We start from the raw sequence: 10,812 nt of genomic DNA on the forward strand, positions 1-10,812 counted from the left end.
CAGTCGAGGCGTCAACGTCAAGCTGGCAGCGTCGAGGTCGAGGCGTCATCGTTGGCCGGCAGCGTCGAGGTCGAGGTCGAGGCGTCGTCGGAGTAGCAGATCGGCGCCGAGCTATCATCATCGAGTCAGTGTTGGCCTGAGACGCCGCCATGGCCGGAGATTTAAGATCGGAGAAGAGAGGGAGGAAGACGATGAGCCAGAGAGAGAGAGAGAGAGAGAGAGGAAAGTGAAGGATTCGTGTGAGAGAATGGATTTGTAGGGAATGAGGGTATTTTAGGAACATCATAAAAGTAAAATAACAGGTTTAGGCTTAAAAGTGGACTTATATGGGTAAAAATATTAAGGTGGACTTATGTTACAAAAATGTTGAGAAAGTGACTTAAGTGAAATTTTCTATTTTTTTATTGGGGGTGTTTTCTCACCCAAAGTGACATTTTGTATCTCTTTTCTTTATTAATAAAATATTAAATAAAAGGAAAAAGGTGGGCTCCCTGACTGGAGTAGACTTTTCGTCTTCAGGCTTAAGAGTGAGACTTGAGCTAATATCGCCTAATCTTTTATTTGCTCATAAAAACAATGTTCCGCACATTTGCTTTATATCGAACTTGAGTGGGGTAAAGCATTTGACTTTTTTTATACATAATCAAAAAATTGGACTATGGTAAAGCTCGTGGGGTTCCTAGGCTTGTTAGGAGCATAAGATTTGGACTATGGTAAAAATTGCCAGCAACCCCTATAATGGAACTAATGGCTAAAAGTGCTAAAATTAGGTCAGGGTGAAAACTTAAGACACCGTTTTGATGTTTTCAAAATTTAAAGTTTCAAAATTTATAAAGAAGAAAAGATGAGATACCGTTTGAACGTTTTTTGAAGATGCAGTTTGGTCATATTTTGTGGGAAAAAGAGACAGCTAGCATCTCATCCACAAGCACATGCTCCTACCCCCTTCTCCAACCTTATTCGAGTGGAGGAAGGTATGGGACGAGGCAAAATCTGCGGAGACTTTCTGTATACTTGTTACAGAGAATCTACTTTCTATGGCAACATCCAATGCACAGTTGAAGAAGTTGCAAGTGAACATTTGTGAAAACTTAAGACATTAGGCTCTTCTGTTGGTTCTACAATATATAAAGGGAAATTCTAAAACAAGGAGAGCAGGATGAGGTCTCCAATCTCATGATCTCTTACGTTTCTAGGAATAAGATTCCATGCTTATTAGGCTGATAGCAAGAATGGAAAGCACACATGCTACTTAGGAAACCTCATCAAACAGGAACTCCTGACTCGGTATTCTCACAAGCCCAGTTCTTTCACCATTTCCAACGAGTTGGAATTAGAAGAGAAAACCAAAATTCCTTACATATAGAGGCAAATAACTTTTGGTTCCAACTTTCCCATATTATATTTCTAGGGGTGGCATTTTCATTTTTTGAATTTATAAACGCACAGCTTAGCAGGTCTGGAAGTACTGATGAGAGGCAAGTAGAAGATCAGATAAAATAACAACAACAAAAAAACCCTAATTCTAATCATTTGTTGAATATATTTCATGTGCCTGTTTATGAAACTCTCACATCAGTGAATGCCTTCCCCAGTTCAATAAGAGAAATAGAAACTTTCATATTTGTTTTCATTGTGCATTACGATGTCAACATACAATTTGGGTGTGAAAAAGTGCATAGCAGAGAAATTAAATGTTCAAGACCGCACAGAGAACAAATTAAGTCCATGGTTTTCATACATTGACAAAGAAAAAGAACACATATTGACAAAGGAAAAGAACACATATTGACAAAGGAAAAGAACACCACTGGGAAGACTTGTAAATACAGATCACAGAATGTAACTCTCTAATTCTCTAATTGGAACACACACAGTTGACATGAAAGATGTTTGGACAGATTCCTACTAACATTAAGCTTCCTATTTTCTCTTTCCTGGTCAAACTGTGAGCTTCCTTGGCTACTCTTGCATCGGAACAAGTTCTATAGAAACTTCCCATTGACTGCATTGATGTTCTAATAAGCTAAATCTATTTTCTATGATTCAAGCTAATAAAATGTATAACACATGAACTATACACCATCTTCCGGTCTAACAATAAAGCTGATAGAACATTGTCTAAATTCTGAATCCTACAACAGATGCTCACAACGCAATAGACACAGATGAACATCCACATCTGACCCCGAATCCTCTTGTTCATCCACACAGATGAACCCTTCTTTTTGGCTCCATCCACTTAAACTAAAGAAAGTGCAAACATCCTTGTATTCTATCTACATTATAGCTCTTTCATATCTTGAACTTGAAATTAACTTGTCCATAGTTTTAGAGACCATGAATTAGAGATGCAAGAATGGTTCAACAAGGTTTCAAACTGCCTGAAGCTGGTAAATGTAACAAGAACAAGAATTATACCAACATCAGGTTGGATTCTTCTCTAGCATTATGATTTTAACAAGATTCACTTGCTATAGAGGGCTTCCCCAGTAAGTTTCTGTATCCTTCATTGGTAAGAAGTCCTTGTCCTGTAGCTGAATAAATAATTGCTCGAAATAAATTTTAGAAAATCTTTATCAGTTGTGAATTTGTGATGTTTATTAAACTACATCCAAGAGCTTATCCGCAGTCCATCAAAAGAGAACCCAGTTTTGCCTAAAGATGACCCTAACATCACTACCTCAAACTTTCACTCAATTAGAAATGCGCAAAAGTTCTCAATAACAAGAGGATGGAGCCACTGGAGACTGAAGTAGATTGTACTGCAAGTTAAAAGTCACTGGTCATTGCTGGAATAAGTGGTCACTACTCTCTGGTACACCTTCACACAATGTGCTTTAGTGTGCGGAGAAATATAGGGAGTCTCTTCCTTAGCAGAATCTCCCATAAATTTACCCTTCCATGAGAAATATTCCAGGCCAAAGATGCATTTCTGCTGCCCAAATCATAAAGGATGGCCCAAGGAATGGGAAATGGTGATCCACGACTAATAAAAACTAAAAAGAGAATTGCAGGAAAACATGAGTGAAATTTGAAACACCAAGCTCTTTTCTCACCTCTAGAAATGGAAATAAAGAGATCAGGGAGGAAAGTTGTGCGATATCAAGGTCTCAGGTTACAATGGAAATGAATACATCTGAAAGACCAGGAATTGAAATCACACCTGCTGGCTATACAAGAATGACGAAGATTGGGAATGCTATAAAGTAAGGAAAGAGCAATACTATGGGTTGAATTCTAGACACCCCCTTATTATACTGATACGAATATTATAAGGCATTTCTTCTAACCAGCTCATGCCCGTGACCATCACATGAGAATACAGCAATTGAGCAGCATTATGTGTGAAGGTCAGGAGCTGATAAAAAGAATGCTGCAATTAGTAAATATCTTAAAGCCAAAACAAATGCAAAGTTTACTACATATAAGTAATATAACAATACCAGTCATAAACTATATCTGCAATATGCTACTATCATCAATGTAATGCACAACACTGGTCCATGATCCATGTATATAAAAAGCACCAACAAATATCCAATTCACCGCAACCATCAACATACTCTGATCTTAGTACAGATTATATACACAAATACATAAAAAAAAACAAGTAGAGCACATACCGATTTTTACGGTTTCATGCGAGATAGAACATATCATCAGTCATAAGAAGAATGTACTGCAAAATCCGCAAAGGAGCATTCCGAAAATCCAATGCAGGCAACCTCAGCTCCCTTATCCTACACTCCCCATCCCGAACCCTGTTTACATCAACCTTCCTGAACAAATACACCGATCTCCCACCGCCATTCTCCCTAGTCTTGAAAAGACTCCACCCAGCTCCGGCCAGGGCCCTCGAAAACCCCTCCATAGTGCCAATCCTATCTCCGGCGAGCCGCGAAAACAGCGACCCGGAGCAGCAGTCCCAGTAGCTCTCAACACTCGCCGATTCACTGTCTATGAGCTCCGCCGGCGCGAAGACGAGCTTGAAGAGGCCCCGGGAGAGCTTGACGAAGGCGCGGAGATGCGGCACCGGAGCTCCGATGAGGGAAGGGAAAGGGAGGGGGACGGTGGCCTCCGGGAGAGAGGAAGAGGAAGAGAGAGATGTGGATGACCACGTGGAAGGAAACGAGGTCGACGGCGAGGAAGAAGGCGAAGAAGACGGAGGGTGGGAGAGGAGGATGTGGGAGAGAGAAGGGGTTGGGTGGAGGTCGAAGCCCATGTCGCGGGCGATGGTGGCGAGTCTGTAGGTGTCGGTGACGAGCTCTTTGGTTGGGAGGAAGAGGAGCAGTGGGGTTTTGGGTTTGGTGGCCACCACGACGTCGTTTTGGTCGGAGTCGGAGGAGTCGTCAACGACAGGGTTGTTGTTGATGGTTTCTCCCAACACCAGAGAACGGACCAGCTTTACTGCCAGCATCTTCTTTCTTTCTTCTTCTTCTTCTTCTTCCGCTCCGTCTCTTTTCTCTAATCTGAACTAGTTTTTGTCTTTTTGAGTTTTGACCAGATCTAATCAAAGTTACCTAAATTAACCCTTTTCTTGTAGGGATTTTACAAAATACTTAATAATCGACCACGAACAACTTCAATGAAAATATTAAATTCAAGTCGGAATATGACATGGGCAGCCGGTACCATTTGGTTTAGTAACCGAGGGGTTCTGAGTGTAATTCACGCAGTTTTAATTTATCTGATCAAAAAATTTAAGACACTCAAACATAAGTCCAAACAACTGATAAACCCTAGGATTTTCAAGGCCGAGGGCAACAAAATCATATACTGCGTGCGCACCTACAAATTAATTAAATTAAACCAGAGAATTAAGAAAAGACCCAATTATTTGATTCAAGTAAACACAAATTCAAAAGCAAATTAAACCAGAGAATAAAGAAAAGACTTAATTATTTAATTCAAGCAAACACGAACAAGAGAGAGAGTCTTACATACATACATGGAATTGGAGGGACGGAAATGGAATTGGGTATCCCTTTCCCTTCTCTCTCTCTTTCTCTCTCAAATTTGCATGATATGGTATATGAGTTATATGACTATATTGCTCTTTAAGTGATGTGAAATTAAAATTTGATTTCCTCTATTTGTGTAGTTGTTGTTTTTTAATTTTATGCTTATCTACTATCTAGTTCACTACATTTAGTTATCGTTTTCCTAGTCTATGTGGGATCAATAATCGTTTCCTGATTGCTATTGGAGTATGGATGTGATTTCCTCATGCGTAGAGGATATTACCTTAACACTATAAATTGGGATGTTCATTTCATGCTTTTATTCATATCAACTAGTATCAAAACACTCCTCTCTCCCTGTCTGTGAGAAGAGTTGCCCGATCAACTTTCCTTCTTTATATTTCCGATTCAGAACCTCTACTCCTCCTAAGAAAACAACTCAAAAGCGACTATGGACAACAAGAAGGAACTGATCACTTGCTACTTTTCTGATTCTGTATCCGAAAGGCGTGCATCGGAGTTGCAAGAAGCTTGGCCGGAGCTGCTGGCGGCTTTGGAAAAGTGTGGCGTTACTTCATTGAAGCTGAACCTGACCGAGTCTGACTTGACAGCTTCAATAACCAGAACTCATTGCCAAGATTACAGGGCTCACCGTCTTCTTGAACTATTGGCAACGACTAATGTGCCCCCATCTTTGGCAATAGAACTAGCACTCAACGACAAGGTGACATACGATCTCATCAAGATAGGGCAACAAGAAGGTGGATTTGCTTGGAAATATGGCATCAACCAGAAGCAATTCGCCGAACGCCGTGAGTGGCTGGAGAAGCACTACTTGGAAGCACTTGAATTTGCGACTGATTGTCATCTGTATCTTGGGGCACAAACTCTTACTGCTGTGGCTACTAAATCTGGTTGGCCTGTGAGCCTTGGGTTAAAAACTATCAGGACGCTTGTGGAACAACGCATACGCTATGGACCGGATTGATTAACAACTTGATTCAGTTAATTGCTATTCAAATTTTCATTTGTTAGAGTTAGTTATTGAACTTTCTGGCTAAGATTATCTTTAGTACATATCTAGTCTTGACGAAACTATTGTCATATTAAGATTTTCATGTTTCATCTTGATTCTTGCTTAAAGCATAGCAGACAGATTGATGGACCTGAAATTGTGAAAACGTTTAGCTTCCTAGTCAATTGAGGATAGTTTTTCATTTTCATTGTTTAGCTTCTTTACCATCGTCAATATTGCATTTCAGATTTCAGAATGAATACTCATTATCTTAGGATTTCCTTCTTAAGATAGGATTCAGTAATTATGTCTCCCACCCACAATTGTGTAAGAACCAGTTGGTTATTTTACCACGATAACAATCTTGCAGGCTGCAGAGGTGGTGAACTGATTTCAAACATGTGATGGTTGATAAGTTTACAGGTTATAGAGGTCAGTATCCTTCAGCTAAGTAGTATATTACTATATTTTGTATAAGAACAGTGTGGACAAGCAAACTACATTCACATACACAAACTCAATCATAAAAACAGGAAAATACAAAGCTCGATCTAACCAACTCCATATTTTCTCCTTCCACTGCAATGAAAAGAATATTAGAAGAGAATACCAGAAGTTCTTGAAATATTACTTTCCTGATCACCGCAATACTGCAACTTTGCATCTGGAGAGATAACCGTTAGAAAAAGAATGAGCCAATTTTCAAGACCAGCAGAGCTCCTTGTTTGACATGGAGACGGCTGCCTCTGCTTTCAAAGCACGCATCTCTGATCTCTTTCGACCAGGTTTAAATCTATATTTGAAACTGTCTTGAAAAGTTGACACTTACGAGATTGGTTCAAGGCCATCGCTTTGTACACGTTTGATAATTGGATTTGGGCAGGTGATATTTCTGGTGGTTTTCGAAGTTAAGCTTCCACCGCCTTCGTGTAGCAATGCCAGAAACCATAAACCAGTTGGGGTTACAGCATTCTAAGTTGGTGGCAACAGTTAATATACGATGATGAGGCATTTGTGTGGAAAAGTACATCTTGCTGAGTTTAGATGGTTGGTGAATGATGCACAAAAATTAGCTTATTATGGAGGGGGAGGGGTACATTTTAGATACACAACACTGGTCCTGCCAGTGAAGTCATCAAACTGAGATCTGAGCTCCCAGAAGCTGCATATACATCTGTGTGCCTGTGCCGCTAAGTATGGACTGAATGGCATAGGCAAATTTACTGTTGGACCCTGTTTTAATACTGACTGTAGAAGTTGTGAAAACTCTATATCACGCTAAAACTACAAAAGAATTTGTGTACCAAAAAACTGTCCTGTTCTGTTGGTTCAAATGAAATAATGATCATTCTATGCTACCGTCAAATTAGTTACATCCTGGACCGTCAAAATTGAATCGACTGTGACAACAGATACAAATACAATGCCTTTAGAAACTGGTGAGTACAAACAAAACACAAGGTCATGAAGAAATATGAGAAAATACAGCACATACACATGTGGAATGCAAGCAAAGAGATGGCGGGGTAACTTGACTTTAATCTTAATCTATCACATTCATATCCATTTCAGTCCCTTGCTCGCTTCCACTTAGTCAGAAGATGGAAAGCGATCCTAAACACACATAATATTGCTTCTTACAAAATCTATAATCATAAATATAGACACTACATAATTGGCTAACCGTAATGGGTGATTGAACTCAACTCTGGATATTGGAGTGGATGATACTAGTCCCAACAATCTTGAATTGAGGGATAATTCACTGGCGATGTCCTTCTGGTAGGGCAACCACCTTATGGAATGGCACTGTCCTTTGAGGCAAAGACCCATCTTCCTCGTCATCATCAAATTCCAATAAATAACTGCACCAGATATTGAATTATGTGAGTCATATCATTCTATTCATTCCCCATATCTGGGAGAAGGAGTCTTTTCAAGTATGTGAAACGATACAGGTTGGAATTCACCACAACATAAACAATGTACTGTTACCAAACTTTGTGTATCCAAATAAACTGTAAATGAAAATTCACTTACTCATCTGTCTTCCTCTGATATTTGAGCATCCAATGGAAGCATACAGAAAACAATAAGAGTTAGCTCTACATCAGAATTGTGAAAGGCATTCACAAAATGAAACAATATAAAGAACAATAGACGGATAGAATTTCCACCTTGCGATGACCATTGACCACAGTTGCCTTGTATAGTGCAGTTGTTCCTGGATAAACTGCCAAAACATGTCTTCCAGTAGGAAAATCTAGGGTAGGGGAAGGGTCATTTCTCTTGGGGAAAGGGATAATAGCTGACATAGGCAACTTGTACTTTCTGAGAGTGCAAAAAAAATACTGCGTCAGATGAAATAATAGTGTAGGTAATGAACAGAAAAGAACAAGAAAAATATACTGTCTCTCAACAACTACTGGGCTGGACAAACAACAATTTTCATTGCAAAGCAATATACATCCTCAGAGAAGCAGCAGCGTAGTGATCTCAAAATAGATCTTTGTAGTTTGGAAATGAATGGCTTCCCAATATCCCCTTAGTCAACACCCTTAGATGAAAAGGTATCCATATAAGGAGGAACAAAGTTGTATAAGTACAAAATTTCATGTTTTATATATGGTAAGCTACTAAAAGATCGTGACATGAAAAGGCATTCAATACAAAGAACTGACAAACAAATTGTTAATAATCATCCAAAATGCAAAAGTTACCTTTGGCCACTGCCTTCTTCATCATCACCAGGTTCCTCGTCTAGTACTTCAAATCTGCACATGATGTGGATAAGGACCAAGTAGGATTCTTAAAGTCTAAATATCAGAGGAGTGGCATTCTCCTAATCATTTCTTATTAATTAGCATCACATTACGTCCTAATAAACAGACAAACTTGCTGAAAGGTAATGACTGCTCAATCTGATATCATTACAAACTTAAATAGCTTTTATGTAGGTTCTAAGCTTACTCTCTGGTGTCCTTGTCAAAATGCATCACTTTTACAACAAACCACTCGTCCTTATCAGCATCTTCTGGAGTGACCCTGGCTGCTACCTAAAAGTATAGTAAATGTCAATAAAACACAAGCTTGAACAGGATCAAACATGTGAAGGATAGCACTGTAACAAATAGTACTGGGGTAGCTGGACGTGATAAGGAGAACCAGATTTGACAGAACAGCATACCTGTTCACCTTTTAGACTAGCACAGGCCTCAAGTTGATTTCGGAGGGCTGGGGAAATCCTTGGAATCTCAGAGTCAGTCTTCATTCTCTTCCTTTTCGGCTCATTGCCTTCTGCAGTATATATGAATCAGCTAAATGAAGATAATATGATATTATTTTTGCAAAAATAAATAAATAAAACAAAACAAGAAAGAAAGAAACAAAGACAGAAAGAGAAAAGGCAGTGCCATCTCATAGGAATATGAGTCACTGAATTGCAATATAAGTTCTGCTACAAAGCTTCTTTTTGGCAGTTGAAAAGCTTCTGTAACTGCCAATTAACTTTGAAATGGGATACTTCAGCATGTAAAGCAAACACTTAGTCATTTAATTAAAGTAAATTTTTATTTCTTCCGTGCATCAATTTTTATTGTTTACTCACTTACTGACAAAGTAAATCCAGGTGAATATCAACTGATGACATTATGAATTTGATTAATTGTCATGAAATACTGACTGCAGAAACTAAGTCTTATAGGAATGGATATACCTATTCTTCTCCGTGGCTGCCCTTGAGGTCCAGAAGGTAATAGAGCATCAAGTTGACTCAACAACATATTTGAAACACTGCAACCAATAGAATCAACAACCCTAACAGGTTAGAAGAAACTAACGTAACTTAAGTAAAAGCTTTGAAGACAAAAACCATGATGTTCAAAATCATCATATTTCTTATAACCTCGACACTCTTATTGAAAGCTTTTAGAACAAAAACCAGGATGTTTAAAATCATCATATTTCTTATAATCTTGACACATAGATTACAAAAACAAGAAGAAATTTCAACTAAAACAAAAAATAAAGTAAACGTACGTTACTTCATTTTCTGAAAGCTCTTTCGCATGAGCATATAAATTCTTCAGCTTCGACAACGAATTATCTCCAGGCTTCTCAACTACTTCAGGAGCTACGCCATCATATGCAACAAAGATTCAAAAACCAAACCAACTAATCATCACAAGAAGACTACATAAACAGACAATCAATCGAACAACAATACTACCGAAAAAATGCACGAAAACAATAGACATTGTCCAAAAAAGAGAGCAACTCACTGGTTTGGAGCTTCTTATGCATCTTATTAATGTCAATGAGCACATCCTCTTGCTCTTTCCTCAACTGATCAAGCTCTTTCGACTTTTCTAGTATCCCCGCAATGTCGGGCGTCGACATCCTTCTACCCAACAGATTACTCCAAACCTCAAAAACTCTTCACCTGCAATTCCATTTCACTCAAATTTCAGTAAATGCAAAATTTGGTGCTCCATATATTTTGGGGAAAGAAAAAAAAAGAAAACACAAGTCGAAAACTTTCTATAAGTAGTACGGACATTTCACATTTGTGCTCCCAAATTGTAAAGAGAATTCGAATTTACACGGAAAGCAAAGATTGACGGGTGTTACCTGAACCGATCGGGATTATTCGAAATTGGGTAGCTCCGGCGTTGGCTCAACTGGGAATAAAGAGAAAGCTGGGATCATTCGAAGAAGAAAGATCCGATTTTGGATTGGATTGGAGATGCAAAATGCGAAGAAGAATCTGCTTACCTCTGCCTCTGGGTTTTTGAGAAAATTTGTATTTATTAATTTGTTATTGCTTTTTGGTTT

The 10,812-nt window shown here is 38.8% G+C and overlaps 3 protein-coding genes across 3 annotated transcripts; 1 reads left to right on the forward strand and 2 right to left on the reverse strand.

Moving 5' to 3' along the window:
* Positions 1-3,132: 3,132 nt before the first annotated feature.
* On the reverse strand, positions 3,133-4,473 carry LOC101312483. Its single transcript, XM_004288436.1, has 2 exons — positions 3,627-4,473; positions 3,133-3,361 (listed from the first exon to the last, which is right to left on the reverse strand). Exon 1 carries the CDS (start codon positions 4,418-4,420, stop codon positions 3,641-3,643), a length of 780 nt encoding a protein of 259 aa, XP_004288484.1. The 5' UTR covers positions 4,421-4,473; the 3' UTR covers positions 3,133-3,361; positions 3,627-3,640.
* Positions 4,474-5,415: 942 nt separating this feature from the next.
* LOC101299536 lies at positions 5,416-5,952 on the forward strand. Its single transcript, XM_004289450.1, has one exon. The coding sequence runs from the start codon at positions 5,416-5,418 to the stop codon at positions 5,950-5,952; it is 537 nt and encodes a 178-aa protein (XP_004289498.1).
* Positions 5,953-7,452: 1,500 nt separating this feature from the next.
* Positions 7,453-10,812, reverse strand: LOC101312768. The gene is made up of 10 exons (XM_004288437.1): positions 10,609-10,812; positions 10,260-10,420; positions 10,018-10,111; positions 9,695-9,771; positions 9,167-9,276; positions 8,950-9,035; positions 8,700-8,753; positions 8,157-8,310; positions 8,020-8,033; positions 7,453-7,844 (listed from the first exon to the last, which is right to left on the reverse strand). Exons 2-10 carry the CDS (start codon positions 10,375-10,377, stop codon positions 7,742-7,744), a joined length of 810 nt encoding a protein of 269 aa, XP_004288485.1. The 5' UTR covers positions 10,378-10,420; positions 10,609-10,812; the 3' UTR covers positions 7,453-7,741.

The sequence above is a fragment of the Fragaria vesca genome, linkage group LG1, assembly GCF_000184155.1.
Source record: "Fragaria vesca subsp. vesca linkage group LG1, FraVesHawaii_1.0, whole genome shotgun sequence".
Lineage (NCBI taxonomy): Eukaryota > Viridiplantae > Streptophyta > Magnoliopsida > Rosales > Rosaceae > Fragaria > Fragaria vesca.

Bases quoted from the DNA above. Each gene is read 5' to 3' on its own strand.
- LOC101312483 (XM_004288436.1), bottom strand. From the start codon at position 4,420: ATGCTGGCAGTAAAGCTGGTCCGTTCTCTGGTGTTGGGAGAAACCATC.
- LOC101299536 (XM_004289450.1), top strand. From the start codon at position 5,416: ATGGACAACAAGAAGGAACTGATCACTTGCTACTTTTCTGATTCTGTA.
- LOC101312768 (XM_004288437.1), bottom strand. From the start codon at position 10,377: ATGTCGACGCCCGACATTGCGGGGATACTAGAAAAGTCGAAAGAGCTT. The intron at 9,036-9,166 runs GTATGCTGTTCT...CTATACTTTTAG, and splicing joins CTAGTCTAAAAGGTGAACAG to GTAGCAGCCAGGGTCACTCC. The intron at 8,754-8,949 runs GTAAGCTTAGAA...CATCATGTGCAG, and splicing joins TTTGACAAGGACACCAGAGA to ATTTGAAGTACTAGACGAGG.